Source organism: Tachypleus tridentatus, chromosome 7, assembly GCF_004210375.1.
Source record: "Tachypleus tridentatus isolate NWPU-2018 chromosome 7, ASM421037v1, whole genome shotgun sequence".
NCBI classification, from domain to species: Eukaryota; Metazoa; Arthropoda; class Merostomata; order Xiphosura; family Limulidae; genus Tachypleus; species Tachypleus tridentatus.
Window position 1 is genome coordinate 142,762,775 of NC_134831.1, and position 21,589 is coordinate 142,784,363.

Here is a 21,589-nt window from a genome sequence, read left to right on the forward strand (position 1 = left end):
TTAGCGTTGTAAATCCGAAGACATACCGCGCTGTACTAGTGGGAGGCCGCTATACAAATGTACGTTATGAATTCGAACACAATTTATTATTTAAACCATTTCAAATTTTATAGTGATTTATTGAACGCTTGTATATAAATTAGAAAGCAAAACGCTGAATGTCTAATTAAATAAAAACACATTTCAGTGTTATAAAATCGTTTATTTCTTGTATTAATATGTGTTTCTTGTTGTTCCTTTTAGAGTTAAATACAGAAAAAATCATTAGTCTCCCAGTAGATCAGCGGCAGGTTTATAGACTTACAAAGTTAAATTTTGGGATTTGACTCTCTGTGGTGTGTAAAATACAGTTTGTTTGTTTGTAATTAAGCACAAAGCTACACAATAGGCTATCTGTGCTTTGCCTGTCACGATTATTGACAACCGGATTTTAGTGTTGTAAGCCCGCATACACACCGCTGTGCCACTTGAGACGATAAAACAAAGAGAATTTTTTGTTTAGTTTTATGGTGAGACAAACAAACGAAAAAGAAAACAATCTTATTATATGAGTTTCAGGTAAGAATAAAATGGCCACTAAATTACTTATTCCAATACACCATAGTTAAACCAATCGCTCTGCTAAATTTAATTGAAATAACCTTATGCACGAGTCGTTATTTTGCATGTGTTGGGTAGTAGGTTAGCACTTTCAAAAATGTAAGTTCTACTGCTGGAAAACAACAAACATTTTTAAAAAAAAAAAAAAAAAGCTGTTGGTTACACTCTGCTGATAGTGACGAAATTACGTACTATCCAAGGTGTGCTACATCCTGAACTGGTTTCGGGATATAGAGTTAGCCTCTACTTTACCCTGTAAGACGAAAGCCCTAACATTCTATTTAGTACGGAGGCAGTATACGCTAACCCCGGAACGTGAAGTAGGTGTTATTAAGAAAATATTCCTTTTGTTAAATACTTCGGAACGTATTTCAAAAACAAGTTGTTATAACGATACAATACAACTGAGTAAAAACGTCAACAAAAATACGTATTATACATCACGTCATGAATTACAAACCAAGAATATATAAATAAAAATTGTGTACAGGTGGAACCTGGCTGTTTTGACAAGAACTGGTTGCATGTCTTTCTGCGGAACTGAATAAGGAGAGTGAAAAAAAAAAAAAGTTGTTTCACGTGAATAAACAGCAAGTATTTGTTAGCTGTACGATGGTATTTCAGGAAGAGAAGATACCTCCCAACCTGCCTCAACGTCAAGGATTTAAGGTTAGTCTATGAAAAATTAAATGTTATTTCAGACCCGAAGAAATTTTAACTGTTTCTTAACCTGTCTCAATGTCAACGATTTAGGGTTATTCTATGAAAAATTAAATGTTATTTTAGACCCGAAAGAATTTTAACTATTTCCCAACCTGCCTCAACGTCAAGAATTTAAGGTTAGTTTATGAAAAATTAAATGTTTGTTTAGACCCGAAAAATTTTTAACTGTTTCTCATGTAAACAAACGAAATGAATACGGCAAAACTTGAATGAAAAGGAAATGACAGAATTATAAAAACATGGGAGAAAACATTAAGTGTGTTTCAAACAAAGCTACATTTGGAATTTCAATAATAGAAAAAAACCCACCAAGAACAGTTTTGATCGTCCAAATAGCAAGTCTTCTTGCTGTCTCTCTCTCTCGCAATTATTAAATTATTTCTTGTTTAACTCTTAAAACGTTAACTAGAAAATACGTTTTTAATACTTCGCTATTGACAGTAGAAAGTTTAGGAGGAACATTTAATAGTTCTGCTTTTCTTGGTGGGTGAGTTTTCGGATTATGATAAATGTTGTTGTTGTTTTGGTGAATTTTGCTCAAAGCTACAAGAGGATTGTCTGCGCTACTCGTCTTCAATTTTGAAATCATAGACCTAAGCCTGAGAACATCTAACATAGATATTGTTAGCTTTGGCAAAATATGACAACAACAAAAGACATTGCGTTAAGGAGGGATCAGTTACGCTTCAGATAATCTGATTTTAAAGTTAACAAATATATCTATCTGAACATTGCTTGCGTCATTGAAAGTTTTTATTTCGTCCTCAATATATTTTTGTTCATCGTAATGTTTTCTCTAATATAAGTGTTTATTATTTCTAAAGCTGTTTGCATATGTTTCCTCTTACTGCTTGTTCAAACACTGTTGAAATACTGAGAAACACTATATTTTTTATTCATTCAGTAAGTAGTGCTATTATGATGTTTTTGTGTTTTAATGTTGAATCATTGCAAAGATCCAAGAGAAACACATTTTTGATTTTTTACTTTTAACAGTTGTGTTTCTTTACCTTAAAAGCTAGATCATCATTTAAAGCTTAGTTCAGTTTTGGTTCTATATATATATATCTGTTTCTTATACCTGAGGGGAAAACAGACAACATTAAGCTTTACATGTGAATAGACAGTTTATGTCTGAAAAATATTTTTGCAATAATTATTCCGCTCCTTTTACTTTTAAGTTTCCTTATTAATTACATATCCTATGTGGATCTGTCGTGGCTTCATTGTTGTCTTGTCAGACTGTGAATTGAGTATTCATGTTGTGTGAGTCATATACGCAAGATTTTACTTCAAATTTTGGAAATACGGTGCGCCATTAGCGGGATGGTCAAATCTCACTATCTGATCAAATAAGAATAGCTTCAGAATTAGCGGTGGGTGCTGTAGTTTAGCTGTCTTTCCTCGACCTGTAAGTTAAGAATTAGAGACGACGTGTGCAGACAGCTCTTGTGTAGCGTTGGTCAGACAAAAATAATATATTACATGTACAAACATGAAGTGAGGTTTAATTAATCATGCATTTTAAATCTCTTTCTCCCCAGTACCACAATTGAAGAGTGTAATATGTAAATCATTTTTTGTGAATTTCAGTGATAACAAAAGCTATACTTTGTAGGGTTGTATTTCTCTGTCCAAAAGTCAATTTTTTATCAGTTCCAGCTGAGACCGTTTTGGCGCCGACATAAACTATCCATCCTTATCATTACCGCGACATTAACAGGTTTTTTTATTGGTCTGACGTTACGTCGTTTTGAACCGGATTCGAGAACAATTCAATTGATTGGATTTCCTGGAAAACTTGTCATCCGAAGTTTTATCCTGCTCATAGTACCATTGATAGTGTGTAATGTGACCGTAGGTAAGTCTTATAAACTCATTCACTGCTAAACAACAACAACAACATGCGTAAATGTTGACCAATTGCCAACGAATTTCTATATCATGGATAGAACTCAAATACTCCAGCGTAGTAATGAATAAAATGATTTTTCATTTTCACTCATCCCAATGTATAAAAAAATTATCTACTTAGTTACGAGAATTATTTTTACTATCACGTGTTATTCCATCTATTTTTCCCCTAAAAAGTAATTTAGTACTCCTTAATTTTATACATTTACTGACATATATTTCAGGCCAGTGTGAACAAAACCACTTTAATATTTTAAATAAAAAGGTTGTATATGATCGAATATGAATGCTAGTGCGTTAAAGTTCTAAGGACCTAAAACCGACCATGGGAGATCCAAGATAAACAAAAAATTTCAAATACGTTTATGTGTCATCTGGAGGATTTGTGGCAAAGCAGAGTAGTTCAAGTCTACAAAGACACCACAGCTTAGAGTACAACCAACTACGCCCTTTTTTGAACAACTCAAGGTAATACAACAGGGTAAGCGATCATGTTCGAGTAAAATAGAGGAACAGTGTGACTCGTCAAATCTTTATTCAACCAAACGTCTTTGCGTGTAACTTCAACCAGCATAACCTTAACAGAGAACGTGTTTCTAGGTTAATATAAATCTATAGAACCAATTCAAATATAAAAAAGAAATAAATGCTAATTACACAAAACAAATCTACTCTTTGTTTTCAGATGAGCTTACACAGTAAACTAAATTTGTGGTTGAATCCACTCACCCATACAAATAAAGGAAGTTTACTTTATAGTCACTGGAAATCTTAAAACGTTCTTAAAAAAGAAAAATATAGCAACATAATACACTGACCTTGTTTACCACAGAGGAATGCATATATCTTTCTAGACTAACTCATATCTCTCACTGTTTTAAAATTATAAGATAAATTCTGCTTAAAATCTGAAAAATGTATGAAAACACCGAGTAAAGTATTTTGATAAATTAGGTAAAATCTTTAAAAAGCCTATGAAAAGTTTGGGTAAAATCTACCACTGTTTTAGTTATAGCAATAATCTGTTCAGTGTTTGACCCAAAAAACGCTGATTGGTCCCTGTTATATCAGTTGAACAATGGACACTTAAGACAACAGAGTTCATCTGTGACTACTACATGATTCACTAATAAGAATAACTTTACATGTTATTTAAAATCCTTTGTTATTTTTGCAAGACATTCAGATAATAAGCACCTAATCTCTACATTGTCTAATTAGCATTACGGTGTTCCAACTGTGAAACTATAGAAAAAAAGGGTCAAAATTTTGCAAAATTTACTTTAAAATTAAAAGGAATAAAAAACAAGTAGGACAGTATGGTACTACATTTACATGCAACTTATAATTTTCTTATTCTGAGTTTAAGTAATAACGTTGCTCTTTTCTGCCATTTATAGTTTCCTGTACAAAAGTTGGCATTCCATTTTTTTGTCAGTTAGAAGACAAATTCTTAAAAAATTTGAAAGAGGCTTTAGTCTTTTCTTTCAGTGACTGTTGTTCTTAAATGTAGAAAACATTTTGAATTCACGAATAAAATTTTATCAAAACACTGTGTGTGTTTCTTTTTGGAGCATAGCTGCTGTATTCACTGAGGGAAATCGAACCCCCTGATTTTTGCGTTGCAAGTCTGTAGACTTACCGCTGTATTTGCGAGGGCGTCTAAACACTGGTAGTAGTGAAAAGTAAATTGTACTCAATCCTTACCATGCTAAGGTCGGGTGAGATCTTTTATTGACATGTTCAGACTATGAATCTGAAGGCTCATAATTTGTATTTATTGTTATAAAAGACGAGTTTTTTGGATCCGTGGCTTGATCAGAAGTCGAAAGATAAGACTTATATGTCAGACGTGAATGAGGATACGTTATGAGACATAAACACCTGTTCAAAGATGAGGAAGGGGATAAAGATTCTTATCTGGCCTTCTTTTATGAATCAGATAAAGACTCAGATGAGGAGTTGCTGGAAATAAAAGTATTCGGCAGCTCCACCCATTAAAAAGGTCAATGATCTCAACCTAACAATCAATATGGGTGGAGCTGATCAATGTTTTAATAGTACGACAGTCGAGCAATGGATGATTGTGTTCCTTACTTTCTGCGGTATCAAGCACAGTTCCACTACTGATGTGATACTGGATGAGATCCGCTGGAGAACCAACAGTTACCACAGTCATTTATCTGTATGATTACGGACAAAGTGACGGTCTTTGCTTTCCATACCACCAAGTGATGTACGCCACATCTAAATCTTGACGAAAGGCACTTCGATACAATGCTAATTTGAATATAACACGGTTAGTATTTGGGTCCATTTTTAAAATCATTGAAACGTAAATGGTAGTAGTTTTTTGTTTTCATGATATAACTAAAATGATCGTTAAATTCTAAAAGAAACCTGTTTTGTAATCATTTGATTAATTATAAATAACAAAGTGGCTACACTGAAAGCCAGTGTAAAAATAGCATAATTGTTTTATTAACAGTTACTAAAAGGCAATTCAGTCATTCTTAGTTTAATTTCCCTCTGACAGATCACATTAACAGCTGCTGGTTCGTTATTCTCGTAATTATTCGCAGCTTAAATCAGAGGGTAATCAATGGGCGAATTTTCTTATGTGAAACATTACTAAACATAATTACTTCCAATGTAAATGTGTGGCGAGAAATCTATGGATTATATCTTCTTAGTGAGCGGATTACTAGATTTCTTATCTAATTACCTAGGAGGTATGCCAGACCTGTAAAATATGAGGGAATTTTGGTTCCTCTGAATGTATATTGAAGCTCAGTAGTTATAGCACGAAATCTCTCCTGGTTTGATAGACTTTAAAGGTCTTAATTTGAGTGGATTTTTCTTGTCACTTCTTTTTGGAGTTTTGCTATGTAATCAGGCTGTACAACTGAAATAATTCTTTTCAGGTATTTCGTCTCTTGGTAAGGGTAACAATGGAAGATTGGTTGGCCTCACAATTAGTTTCTTCTTCGGCATCGCTTTGTTCTGTGCAGTTTTAGGTATTATTCTGGCTTTTCTTATCCATCCTGGAAGGCTAAGTACCTCTTTGGAAAATAATAGCGGTGAGCAGTACCGATCCAACAATGACGATCAGATTTTGGATTCTGTAATTGACTTGTTTCGGTAAGCATAATAGTAAGCTTAATTGATAATTAACTGAAAAAAATTAGTGTAGCTGTACTGTCGTAATATAAGTTAGGTAAGAATTTAAAAGGTGTTAAAAATTCTCTGAGGAGACACCTCTTCCATGACACTAAAAACTTCAGGAAAAATATCACAAACTATGCACAAACTTTTGATGACGCAAAACCCAATTTGCGAACCTGAAGATGATCTAGAAAGGTCGAAAAGTTGTTCTCTGCTTATTAATAAAAGTGTTATACCCATACTAGCCGTTCTGAGATACTTGATCTAAATATTGCTCATCAAAACGAGAACTTCATAAATAAGCCTTGTTATTAGATTTATGAGCTTAAATAACTTACACTGAAAAATATATACACAGAGTAATACAAAATTTCCATATAACCATGAAGTTCCGCTTCTAATATTTGTATTATCTCTTGAATTCTGGCACGTTGATATAAGGATTCTACTTGCTACATTTATAATATCAGTGTTGAAAAACATTTTCACTCGTGATTTATATGATAAACTATTTTCGAATTCAAAACTAGAAAGATGCTTCTCAAGTTTAGGTCGTAAACTGCAATTCAGTATAAGTCTTTCACCACATTAATAGAAGAGTCTTTCCAAATTACAAAATATAGCAAAAAGCTATCGTTTAACATTCTAACTCCATGTCGGAAATGAAAACCATTGTCTGTAAATAGTTTTTCTAAACCCAGAGATTCTTAATCATATCCTTAATAATCCATACATTTTGATTCACATATTATGTATTTTCCAAAGCCTTCTATATTTCTATGGATCCTTTACGATATTCAGTATATTATTACCATTTGCAACATTGGGCGTTAATTTGCGTTAACTGTCCAAAATGTTGAGCTGATAGGCTAAAGAGAAGGCAGTTAGCCCACAGCACCATCGCCCATACTTAGTTTACTTTTGTTTCACACGCATAACAACACGTATTCATTGTTTTTTCACTTGTTGTACGACTTTTAGAGATTTCGCTCTACGAATATCCTTTCCAAGCAATGAGCTGTATTATATTTAACCAGCTATATCTAGTGCATTATTGCAATACCAAATAGTCGATAATGTGTCGTGAACTACGTGTGGAGGTCTCACGTTTGTTTCGCATTGTGTTTAGATATGAAAATTGTTTAAAGCAGTTTAATCTTCTGTAATTTTTATTATTTTCAATTTACAATTGTTCTTTCCATTTTATTTTTTTTGGACAATTAAAATATTTTTTTCTCATTGTTTTCAGAAATGCCTTTCCTAACAACCTAATGCGAGCCACTTTCATGAATGTGAGAATATATTTCTGCTTTATTTCTTCTTAAAATGATAAAAATCATATGTTTATACAAATAAAAGCGTGTATATGTAAATATAGGAAAATCTAAAAACATAATTATATTTCCATAAGTGATAAAAAAGTTTTTAGAAAGTCTAATGGTTTCATAAAGTACCAATTGTTTTTTTGTTTTTTGCCTTAACGTATAGATGAATTGATTCTCAAATGACCCTTATGAATTTGTTGCTGAGCTATCTAAATAAGAAATATTTCCTTTACTGCTTTGATAACAAACACGTATTTTGACAGATAATACCAGCTTAAATCCTAAATTTTAAAAGCACTTTTATTCCAGAATTTGTGAAGTAAAATAGCTGGTAATTAGTTTATATTGTATGACTTTAGATGGCGCTGAATTCCTTTTCTGCAATGTTTCATTTCTTTATATTAGTATCTATATAGATTTTTGATACTTTATTGTTGATTTTGTGTTTCACGTTTTTATAATTCTAAGTTATTCTTCTGTTTTCAAACTAGTTGCTTAATTAGTTTAGTTTTAGCCTCCTTGTTGTACAAAGCTGAGTTTAGTTTCTTCGAGGCACAAGTTGTAACATATAAATTATACAATATGTATTATGTATATTTAGACGGCAATCATTAATTTGTACTAAATAACATAAATTACGTCTTTTATTTGTTTACGAAAGAGTGAGCCATGTTTGATCCGCTGTGGATGTGGAATGCTACTGTTTCCTATTCCCTTTTTAATATAATGCATTAAAATTTATGTACATAGTGCGCTTGTAGTTTTAATATGGAATTTAAATCAAATCAGTTAGTAATTTCCTCTCACCCTAATTGCTTACTGAACTGGAACGTTCAGCTAGGATGCTATAATGATGCAATTTCTCGTGGGAAGGTTTTTGTAAAATAGATCATACTATGTACAAACGGACATTGGCCATTTTCACTGGTAATTCAGGTATTACTTTGAATATATACCTTTCGTTATATTTCGATGCAATTAACTAACCGTCACAGGGGTAGTGTCCACATCCTGAGACGAATGTCAGCATTGTTTTCCATATATAATGTCATGCTTTCTCAACCTCAAACAATCTAGATACAAATTCCAGATCTATATTTCCACATTAAACATATTCAAACACTCCTGGACCTCATCATTAAAGACGTCACACAATACATTTGTTTATCATTGATTATTTTAGTATTAAATAAATATTGGTTCATTGTGTTTTATATTTAATATCTTCACTTTAAACTTGTCAATCCTAGAGGCATTTCTCTGGTATAGATTCTTTACTCAAACCTTCTGTTATTCAGCATATCTTATCTAATCGCTATTAAAGGAATACAGGTTCACATAAGAATATCACAGAGTTAGTAGGTAGAAGACAATTTGGTCCTGTGATTTGTTATTACGCAGTTTTCTGTTATCTTCCAATTGAATACGTATGTCTATAATCTTTTTTAACTCTTGTATTATCGACTTTAAACTATGATCCTAACAGTATTTTCTAAGAGTCGAAGGATTTATCACAAGGAAAGACGCTCGAGATTGGTTCTATTACGAGGCAATCATGCGCTAAGAAATTTTCACATAATATGATAATGTTATAATCTTTTCTGAGATTCAACTTGTTTTTCAGGAAGTAACCGTGGTTAAAAGACAGCCCCTTTTTGAATTTAGCAACACAACGGAACAGAACGCTACCACAAGCACAAAAGTAGTCAAACTGCAAGACGGAGTTAACTATATAGGTAAACCAAATACTGTAAAATAATTCCCTACAGAGGGTGAGTTGATAAAATTCAGTATAGGAAACAAGAGTACTATGGTTAAAAGTATACTTTTACCTCCGCTGTATTATGATAAATCATTAATTCTATGGTTATTATCGGTTGATTGGTGAGTAAATAAGAGTTAGAACTTTGTAAATGTGTATTATAGTCGAGTATGTTTTTAGATTGATTTTTAGTCTGCTTATCCAGACGTACCCGAGGCGTGTTATGGCTAGTTGGTTAGGGCACTTGATTTGTAATGTGAGGGTCCAAGGTTCAGATTTCTGTTCTGCCAAACACACTTACCGTTTTAGCTCTGGGTATGTTATAATGTCACCATCAATCTCATTGTTCTATGGTAAAAGAGTATCCCAAGAGTTGGCGATGGATAGTGACCACTTCCTTTCCCTCTAGTCTTTCACTGTTAAGTTAGAGAAAGCCAGCGCAAATATTTTTCATGCAGTTTTTTTGTGAAATTCAAAACAATAAATGCAAGATATTCCTAAGAATGCACTATACATTGAATTATCTTTATTTTCTTATAAGCACCTACAGTTGGACTGGTAAAACTGGATCTTTCTTATATAATTACAAATAATACCCTCCCTAGCTGGTACAGCGGTAAGTCTACTGATTTAGAAAACTAAAATCAGCGGTTCGATTCCCCGTGGAGGACTCAACTTATAGCCAAATTTGACTTCGTTATAAGAAAATACACAAATATAATAATTCTGTATTGCTTTTAATAACTAATATTAAAAACCTCTTTATTTCAAGGATAGGATAGAGTAAAGTTTTATCTGTATCGCTAACTAAAAAGGCATAAAATTGATAATTGGAGCATGTGACGTCAGCTAAGGGCTTTTCTATGGGAGGTCTATATGTTCGTATACAGTTCAGGGACTTATGCTTATAATAATTACATCAACAAGTAGCTTTGAACCAAATCATGAAATAGAAATATCTAAATCTATCGTTAAAGATTATTTACACAATTGTGTAAGACTGCTATACAATACTGAATTATTGTTTCACTTCGAAGTTTGATTTCTGATAAGAACGAACAAATTTTTCTGTCATATGTTGTCATACAAGTAGAAAATGTTATTTTTATTTGTTGTTACCGAAGTTATAAGTAAATGTAAATACTAATAATACATAACAAGTACAGAAATTGCCTTCACTAGATTTATTTCTCCTAATCAGTTTTCATTTCTGGGAGGACGTGTTTGTTTGAATTTCCACACAAAAACAACTCAATAGTTACCTGCACTAATCGGCCCTAACTTTGAAACGATAACTGGAGGGAAGACAACTAGTCAACGCCTACTCTGCTACCTCGGGGGCTACTCTAATAGAATAATGATATTCAACGATCGTTATTTAAATGCATCCATGCGGAGCGTGTTTTTTTATTTGTTTTCGGCTGTAACGGGATACAAACCATTGAGCACTTCATCTACAGTCAAAAATACCACTGGGCTGCACTCAGTCATTGATCTATAAAAAGGGAAATAAATCGCCAAATAAAACTTTAATATGTAACGTAAACATGAATTTTGAGAAAGAAACGACAACTTTGTAACTTATAATCTTTGACACATTAATGAGATAAATGGGAAAAGTCGACATTAATTTCTTTGTATGTATTTCGTGACTAACATATTTACAATTCACTAATTAAACAAATACAAATAGTGGGAATGACCGTCACATTATAACGCCCCCACGGCTGAAAGGACGAGCATATTTGGTGTGACGGAGATTCGAACCCTCGACCCTTTGATTAGAGTGCAACAGTCACTTGGCCATGCCAGTCCTCAGTCCATTTTGTAGTGTTGCGGTTAACTGCAAAAAGACTAACCAATCGCAGAACGTTTGAATTTTGACCACCAAGTGAAAAATAACATTATCTGGCTATCACGTTCAGTTGTCATTCATCCCAAAATTTTATTTATTTAATTCTCAATATTAGTAGTTTTATAACTAAAGTAACCTAGTGACATATAGTAAATAATTCTATGAGAGAATTGTTTGGTTAATATTCTAGTTACTTAATATACAGGTGATCTTAATTTGTATCCAGAATTAGGTGACTGCCATTCTTTGATATTTGATAACTTTCTGACTTAGGTCTCTTGGTATTCAGTGTGGTGTTTGGCTGTGCTATGTCGTCTCTAGGCGATAAAGTGGCGCTGCTGAGGCAAGTCATTGTGCAGATCAATGCTGTCATCATGAAGATTCTTCAATTCTTACTTTGGTATGACTTAAGTGTTTATTAAAACATCTGATTTACAAACACACATATCCATGCAGCCACGTCTTTGTGAAGTATTACCCCTTCACATCTAACACCCACTAATGGAGTCTGGTAAATAACTTAAGTCGTTTCAGTAAATGTTGTAAGTTTTTCACTGAAACAAGTCCATTTCAAGAGTCTGTTAAAAGTATTGTTGTACGTTAAAATTTTGAGAAGCAACGTAATGTAAAGAAAATTAAACAATTTAGCACAACAGTTTAAAGAAAAGTTGCAGCAATCAGGAAAGAATTTGGTCTTTGTTAAAATTCAGGATATAAAATTTAATTATGATTTCAATATAAAATCTGGCTAAAAATAAAGGATTTTGCGCCAGCTTATTTCATGCTGTGTGCAATACGTATAATTAGAGTATAAGTTTACTCTAAAAGTAGTTGCACCTTAAATAATGTGGGTTATCCGTGATATGCACTTTAAAGTAAAATACAAGGTGATATTTGTTTGGTAACACTCTTTATGTCTATGTAAACGAGTGTTTTTATACAAATCTAGGATTTTGATTATTGGGATGTTCTTCTGGATGTGTGAAGAAGGATTGAAAACTTCATCCGTGACTGAGATGTTCCGGAACATAGGGTTGTACCTAGTGACTGTTTTTTCTGGTTATGCCATTCATCAGTTAGTTCTTCTTCCTACACTTTACCTTCTCATAGTCAGGAAAAATCCATTAAAATTCTTCGTTAGTATTTTACCTGTGTTTTTTACTGCTTTTGGAACTTCATCAAGGTACTGTATGTCATTAAATGTTTCTTAAAATAACTAAATCTCCCTCGGTTATGCTATTTATAATGCTTTATACACAGGCCTATGTTTATTTGTTACTTTTAAATGAGCTAATATTGAAGAACTTTTTATTTGTTTGACTAAATCTCAAAAAATAAGAGGTCAGGTGGTTAAGGCACTTTACTCGTGATCCGAGGATCGCGGGTTGGAATTCCTTTCACACCAAACATGTTCACCCAGTCAGCCGTGGGGGGCAATAAAATGTGACGGTAAATCCCACTATTCTTTGGTAAAAGAGTTGGCGATGGGTAGTGATGACTAGCCGCCTTCCCTCTATCTTACACAGCTAAATTAGAAACGGCTAGCACAAATAGTCCTCGTGTAGTTTTGCGCAAAAATTAAACAAACAAAAAAATGTGAATATTTCAATGTTTTAAAGAAAGGTAAACAATTATAATAGACTGTGAAATTATTGAATGTTTGGTATTAATGTGTTTATCTGTGTACGTATCTACGTAATCCCATTATTTATTGTCAAATACACACAGTTTTTACCTTAATGGCAGTGCTGCTACACTTCCGGTTACTATGCGGACTATGGAAGAACAAAATAAGGCTCATCCCTGCGTCACACGGTTTGTTCTTCCCCCTCGGAATGATTGCCCACATGGGAGGAGGATGTATAGATCTTACAATTCAGGTTCTTTTCATCTCTCAGGTAATGGCTATTCATCTTGGAGCTGGAGCCTTGGTGATTTTAAGGTACTCATATAATTTGTGTTCAAATGTTTTTGTTGTTGTTTTTTTCCATAATAACCAATAATTGAAAGCTACTTTGGTTTTATGTTGGTTTTGGATTAAAATATAATTTATAAGAAGAAGAAATAGGTTAAGAAATAGTGATGCTATTTCCTCAAGGAAACAAAAAAATAGTTACGTAACTAAGAGAATCGTCTATAACCAGAGGATATTTTATACACCCTTATTATGTAGCTACTAGTATAGTCTATGTAAACGAGGCAATTTGATCTATTTTTGATATTTTACATACATTAATGTTTTTTTGTCTGGAGACCTAATCTTTATATTTTTGAAGGGTTATGGCCACCTTGCTGTAAATGTTATTGATTATCCAATATTATATTTGTCGAGTCTTTAAAGCCGAAGCTGAAATTTTGACATCATTTATCCAAATCTCATTATTATATATGTTTTGTACTTCAGCGTAATATAGAAGGCTCACCATGCTAAAGCTAGAGGTTTCAATCTCTGCAGTGGCAAGTATTGCGCAGATAGCTTTGCATGTTTTTCTGCATATATAATGTATACATATAGTATATACACTATCCTTGCAGTGATCAATGTAGTTCAGGACAAAGAAAGGAAACTCCTGACGAATGAAAACGATACTGCAAGGATCTACTTAACGCCAGATATGAGGAAAAAGAATTGGAGATTACACTACCAATAGCAGGCAGTGTTGGACGTCAGTAGAGAGGGGGTCAAAGAAGTAATAAGAAAAATGAATATACGCAAGATGGGGGCTCATCAATGATTGTGATTCAGATAGTCAAGGCACGAAGAGATGATGAAGTTAAGTATGTATTGAAGAGCAGATATGCACAGAACGGAGAGAGAGTGGTAAAGAACAAACAGGAAATAGATTATCTTCAATGTGGAAACTATAGAGGAATAAAACTAGTGAAGAAGCTGATGAAACTGAAAGAAAATGGGATAAGGAAATTCGTAACCATCGACGAAATACTGTTTGGATTTCGACGTTGGAGAAAAAATATGCGATAGTTATTTTGAGAGAATTGGAGGAGAAGTACTTTAAAGAAAACACGAAGTTATACCATGAATTTCTAGATTAGGAGAAAGCATATGAGAACGTGCAACGATAATTAGTGTATTGGTGCTTCTGAAAAATAACACTTTCTCAAAAGCTGATCAAGCTATTTACAGCTACTTATGAAGGAGCGACAACATTCGTAAAAACCGAAAAGCAAACAGGTTTGAGGATTACGTTGAACTGCACCAAGGGTCAGGCATTAACTTCTACTGGTCACCATTACCATCAATGACCTGAGTAGACAAGTACTCGCTGGAACAGGTAGAAGACATTGAACGCATTGGAAGCACAATCTAAAATTGAGGAGGTAGTGAGAAAGCTGTGAGAGATAGAATTCGTCAGAGCTGTAGGAAACGAAAGGGCACTGGTCCTCCTTTACGGAGTCGAGACCTGAACTCTGAAGAAGAAAGAAGAATGCTTGCTGCTTAAAACAGAAAAGAGAATGCTAACCTGGCTGTTGGAGTAGCAGTGAATGAAAGAGAACACATAAGGAAATGAAAGAAATGGCAGGTGTTTGTGGAATAAATTAAAAAGTCCAAGAGGCGACCCTGGGGTGGTTCAGTCGCGTGAAAAGTATAGAATAAAATAAGCAATAAGGAGAAAATTAGAGCCTGCTGGAAACCGGAGAGAGAAGACACGGAAGGCTAGTAAAGGATTGGAAGATGGAATTAAAGAAAACATGATGAAGAAGCACAAGAATGAATAAAGATGATTGGAGGAGGGCAACACATGTGAAAGACAATTATATCTGCTAAAGGGAAAAGCCAAAATAAAATAAAAGTATATACACCACCCACACACGACAATTAAAACCTCATAGAATTTGAAAAAAAAAAAACAACAAATGTTGTGTATTACCTGAGAAGAATTATTTTAAAAGTTATTGATTCTTTCACTATCCTTTGTAAAGTTGCTAATGGATGGTTGAAGAGATGTAAATGACGTCATTCATAAACACTTGCCAAATTTTGATCATTACGTACTTTTCTTTCTGTATTTTAAAGGAGCTTAACTCCATAATAAAGTGCTTCACAATACCTAGTTTATGGTTTCTATGAAATACAAAGAAATCAATAAACCAGCACATTTTTTTTTTCTGGACGTTTCTTAAACAAAGGTATTTCAGACATTAAAATAAACAGTTAAAAATGCCAGAGAACTGTAAGATTAGAGGGAAGGCAGCTAGTCATCACCATCCACCCCCAACTCTTAGGTTACTTTTTTACCAACGAATAGTAGGACATTATAACTTTCCTACGGTTGAAAGGGGGAGCATGTTTGGTGTGACGGGGATTCGAACCCACGCCTTCTTTGGAACCTGAACACATAACACCAGTTTTGTTTCGCTGGTTTGCGTGAGGGTATGAACAGTTTTAAACATGGAGTCATGAAAGCAATATAGGCTATAATTTATTATAGAATATTTCAAAAAATTGTGTGTAAAATTATGGATGAGAAAACAGAAAGGACTGTCTAACAAAACCAAACTTTGCAATTAAAGGAAATTCTATTGAAAACATCAATGCCAACTGCATTTGAAAAGCTGTGTTCATGATTTATTATTATTTATTAAAATATGATATTTTGTATGTAGGAAGTCCTTCTTCCTATTTCTTTTCTCTTTGTTTAGTACATAACGGTTTTACAAATATATTTAATGTAATAGATTATTCAAGAGAAACAGAAATTACCACCACGAAAGTACGACCTATCTTAACCTAAACTGCAGTTAAAAAGCACGCAAAAAAAGGGAAAGCTTGCAGTATTTCTGCAAACGTAGAAGTTTTAGTCTGTTTATGTAAGCGACCCATTCTCACTTCTTTTTGCTGAGGCAACAGTTTTGTAGTATTAGCAGGATTATGAGCTGTTGATTTGTTTACTTGTAGTATTGAATATTAATATCAATACTTTCATCGCAAACTCCAAAGCTATTATCACTGAGTCGGTGGAAGTTTTCTCATATACTGTTGTTTTTATATTTAAGTTTTGTTTCCCATATTATTGCGTTGTTCCATGAGAGGAGGCTAACAGCTGGTTACACTGAAGTGATGCAGTTTTGGAACATTACATTTTGATATTAAAAAAATATGTAAATGGACTCGTATAAGACGTGCTTCAAATTAATAGATATACAAGTTTAACTGCTATGCACACAACGAAAGAACTTAATTTATATAATCTAAAAAAATTATTTACAACATCAGTTGTGGGATAAAATTCTTGGATTTTAGTAACAGACTTTATTTATCTTTTCAGAAAAAAAAAGGATCATTTGAACTTTAAAGGGGGAGGAATTGTGAAATCGAATTTTGCAATTATGATTAAAATCACCATTGGGCATAAAGGATATATTTAGGAGATATATACACACACATTATTAGTTACATACTTTTTTTTAAAAGTTTCATTTGTATAACTTCAGAATTATCTCTCTATTGCAGCGCCCCCAATTGGCATAGCGATATGTTTACGGTCTTTAAATCCCCGTCGCACCATTCAGCCGTGGAGGCGATATAATGTTTCGATCAATCCCACTATTCGTTGGTAAAAGAGAAGCCCAAGAATTGGCGGTGGGTGGTGATGACTAGCTGCCTTCCCTTTAGTTTTACACTGCTAAATTAGGGACGGCTAGCTCAGATAGCTCTCGTGTAGCTTTGTGAGAAATTCAAACACAAACAAACAATCACCTGCTTGAAACCGGGATTCGATACTTCTTGTTGGGAGAATACAGATAGCTCTTTGTGTTTAACAACGGATTAACAAGCTTATTCAATGACATACCAGCTTCTGCATAAATTGTTCTAACACAAGCAATTATGTCAAAGTTTCTGCAATTTTATTAAAGGTTGAAAAACCATAAGAAATGCACAAAACTTTCGTTCGTAGTAATTTCTTCAAGAGACTTGCTTTTTTAAACACTAACCCTTTTCTTACTATCATTTTTATTTTAGCTTTAATTTATATAGAAGCACAATTTTAAAAAATGTATACTTTCTTAAAATTTATTAAATATGAGAATGTTGACTTCACTCAGTGAAACGTTTTATATTTCTTCAAATGTACTTGTAATAAAACCTATGTATTTTGTCCTTGTAAGCTACACACCATTTATCTGATATGCAGCCGACTTTGAGTGATCTCTCGAATTTTATGAAACCCACAAATAGAACGTAACATGATTAATTACAAGACACAATGGCTTCCCATTGATATTCCCCATAATTATGCTTATGACATCATGAGAACCAGTACTTTACATAAATATATTTCAAATGAACAGATATAAAAATGTAACCGCTATGCGTACAACAAAAGAACATGTTTTCATATTATGTAAAAACTTTCACTTTAACAACTGACAACCGATCAGTTTACCACGTCAAATGGTCTCCCATTTCTTCGATACATTACCACCTGTTTTCGTCGTTATCTTAACTCTCAACTAGCTGCTGATTGCAGCTGTTAAATGGTTATTTATTTTACGTAAGGTTGAAAATATTAATATTTTTATGACAATTTGTACGTATATATTTTTGTTGATATGAATAAAAGAAATATAAATATGAGTTTCAAAGCTATTTTCTTCGTATTATATAACTTTGGTGTTCGATTGTTTATTGTTTTGGTGACTTGTGTATTCTGTTATAAGATAGAACAACAATATTACATCTATGATATTCTTCTAACATTTTTATGGTGAGTCTTGAACTACAATTTTACTTTAGAATGTTTTTAATACTTCAATACATAGCAGTAGCCAAACGATTTATTATTGTGAAATAACTACAGTCAAGAACTATTTCTCCAGTCTTACAACAGTGTTGTTGACGGTGGCAGCACCAGGAATAGCTGGAGGTCCAAATCCTGTGTATCTATTGGCAGCTCTTTCGTCTGTGGGAATCAGGAATCCTTCTTATATATCCTTACTGTTAGCTATTGATTGGCTTGTGTAAGTACTGATACTGTCAATATATCTTCAAGACAGGTAATCTTGACATTTTCGGTGCCCGTATAAATAATCATATCATTAAATCGTGTTTATACAATTTTTGCTACTGTGGTTGCGTATTAACATGTTCAATACGCGTTTAATAAACAACCCATTTTTGGTACACTAACACATTACATGTTTTTAGCAAAGATATTTGTTTGGTCTCTAAACGTAAATAAAATATTGCATTATGCTTTCTGATATAAAGATATTTATCCATTCCACTTGTAAGTAAGTTATTTTAAAACTCTCCAATAATAGATTTTTTGCTTGTACTTGTAACACATAAAGTGCTTGAATTAGGTAAAAAGAAGAAGGGGTGGTTTGTGATATTTTCGAAGCTGAGTACTATATTTATGTTTTTCATGAGTTTTGTTTATTTATAATTATAAAAATAGCTAAAATGTAATATCTGAAATTTATTAGAGCAGATAAGGTAAGATAAGGAAACGTATAATACTAATAAAAACTCTTCACGAGGTGTTCACACGAGCAGCCGGTGCATTTCGTAATTCGATACGGTAACAGCAGCTGCACATTCGCTTTGTGATTTACAACTTATGTGACGAGATCATTAGTGAAACATGATTCAAAAGGTAATAAAACAATAAAATTAACTATAAACTAATGTATACTGTTATGAGTTATATTATGAAAACTGTGACGGTTACTATGTGGTTAAGAACTTGGTCACACTGTCCCAGCCCTAGCGAGAGAGCTTATTCTGCTTCATCCATCGTATAATAGTTTGTGTCATTCTTACCTCGCTCTGACGCTTTTTAAGAAAAAAAAACAACACCTTTTCTTCCTGGCCCCTTGCCGTTCTAAATACTTATTGAGAAGCATATGATCTTCTAAATAGTAATGGAATGGTTTTGTTTATTTTTTGATTTTCGCGCAAAAGCAATACGAGGGCTATCTGAGCTAGCAGTCCATAACTTAGCAGTGTAAGACTAAGGGAAGGCAGTTAACCTTCACCACTCATCGCTACCACTAGGGCTACTCTTTAACAACCAATAATGGGATTAACCATCACTTATAACGCTCTCATGGCTGTAAAGACGAGTATGTTTGGTCGGACGGAGATTCAAATCCACGACCCTTAGATTACGAGTCGAACGCCCTAACCACCTGGAGATTCCGGGTTCAAAACTGGTAGAATAGTAGTTATGTTTGACTGAAAGAGTTTCACGGCGTAAAACTGAATTCATTGACTTTGTATTATTTTGATGAATGAAAAGAGACTTGACTTAATGCGTAGTAAAATAGAACAATCTTTATTCACAAGGTAAACGCAGTTAAATTAAAATGAGGATCGTTGTGTTAGTCTTGTCGTGGAATCTCTGACCAGCTTCCATTGGAAGAGATATTACAACAGGCAGTGGATACTTTGTGTCAGAACGATGATAGTACTACGGATATTTCTAAATATGTTTTTTTCAGAAACAGTTGTGATGCACCATTAAAAAATATCATTCCTTTGTAACATTATATGTGACCAAACTGACTGAGTAGCAATGAAATCAAAATTAGCATTAGCACTTAGCAATTGTTATTATGACCTAAATTATGGAGTAGTAAAGAAATCAAAATTAGCATTAGCACTTAGCAATTGTTATTATAAAAAAACAAACAGTAAAAGATTGTTCTCCGAGTTTAAAACCTGTATATTACCGCAGGTATATTGACCATGCTTAAGTAAGTTATAATGTTGCAGATATGTTGATCAGTTTTAAAGAATCTTAATAGTAAACATAAATGTTTAAAATCATAATAAAACATCGAAAAAGCATAATCTAGCTTTATAAGACACACTGACAAACAATTGTAATGGAAAGTTTCGTTGTGAAACGAATCACAAAACAACTAGTGGTTTATATTTTTATTTTAATAACTTTTATTCCTGAATTTATTGAAAACAAACTGATTTTAATTTTGATTCATCTTGTGTATAGAACCCCAACAGCACATAACCCTTCATAAAAGTCAAAAAGTATCATAATGTTTTTGAACAAAAGTGTCTTTTTTAGCTTCATTGATCATGAAATCTGACTTGATTATTTGCGGGGAGCTAATGTTGTGTACAAATTTAAATATAGTAAATAAAGTTCTAACTATTTCCTTTTACCTTATAAAATAATATACAAATCTAATAGTTAATAATGAATTAAGTATAAGTTACAAAATATCACAGTTCGTTTAATATTATTGTAAAGGGAAGTGGAGAACATTTTATGTGTAACGGATGTTATTCTAAAAAATTACAAAATTAAGTTAATATATTTTTGTTCATAACCTTGTATTTCAGGAAGGGAAGTAGCTCAAACTTGTTTACCAATTATGGAACTCTGTCGCTTGATTAATTGTATCTTTATAAGTGTTTAAAACGTTGTTTTTTAAAATAAAAATGCACTGTTATATTTTTGTTTGCAGCGACCGATTTCGAACTTCGAGCAACGTTATTGGAGACTGTTACGTTGCTGTGTTTGTACAAAAGCTTTGTAAACATCTTCCTGATGTGACAGAGAATGAAAGTGTGGAAGACAATCCCATCAGGGATCTAGGAAGGGAAAATGATTTGCAAGATAAGGACGTTGTTTTTACGAAACTGTAGCAGTGTACACTCATAAAAAAATTTGAGACCAATAAGAAAGCGCCTTATATGATGGTTACAACAACAAAACTGATAAAATAACATATTTGACGAATACGAATTATGCACAAACTGGAAGCTGAAAAATTAACAGCAGTATATCACCAACCCATTAAAAGTGTTTTTACACGAAATATCATTAACAATATCTTTGGAAAGTCATCGCGTTTCTCGCAGTTCTGTTAAACGATTTTATTTTATTCAAGGATTGATGAAAATCTGTGACCTGTTCATCAAGTTGCTTCTACCTGTACAGAGTCATTCACACTAAAGATTTTTAATAGTTCACACATGCACAATAAGAATTATGTTGAAAGTGTCTTATTATTATATCTAAGTACATGAATAATTATCATATATTCTTTATTTCAATAAAACGTTGAAATTCTGTTAAAGTGTTTCAGTTTTCTCTGTGCATAAAATAATGTTTTTTATTACCAGAACTTACGATTATATCTAGAAATAAAACGGCTTAAAATTTGTTTTAAATCATCAAATAGTCTAAAATGAGTAATGTAGTCACTTTGTAAAGCTGAAAATACTTCCATATGACTGGGTTTAAAGCTCTT

The 21,589-nt window shown here is 33.0% G+C and overlaps 1 protein-coding gene across 6 annotated transcripts; it reads left to right on the plus strand.

The window, feature by feature from the left end:
- Window positions 1–870: 870 nt before the first annotated feature.
- Window positions 871–21,025, plus strand: LOC143256778 (putative sodium-dependent excitatory amino acid transporter glt-3). 6 transcript variants are annotated; one of them, XM_076514433.1, is made up of 10 exons: window positions 872–1,269; window positions 2,980–3,184; window positions 6,162–6,378; window positions 7,652–7,694; window positions 9,352–9,463; window positions 11,618–11,744; window positions 12,294–12,527; window positions 13,073–13,286; window positions 18,185–18,325; window positions 20,801–21,025. In XM_076514433.1, exons 1-9 carry the CDS (start codon window positions 1,213–1,215, stop codon window positions 18,314–18,316), a joined length of 1,341 nt encoding a protein of 446 aa, XP_076370548.1. In that variant the 5' UTR covers window positions 872–1,212; the 3' UTR covers window positions 18,317–18,325; window positions 20,801–21,025. The 6 variants fall into 6 exon arrangements, with proteins under 6 accessions (XP_076370550.1, XP_076370553.1, XP_076370548.1 ...); XM_076514436.1 differs by having other exon boundaries at window positions 12,294–12,419; XM_076514437.1 differs by having other exon boundaries at window positions 12,294–12,419; window positions 13,091–13,286.
- Window positions 21,026–21,589: the final 564 nt, after the last annotated feature.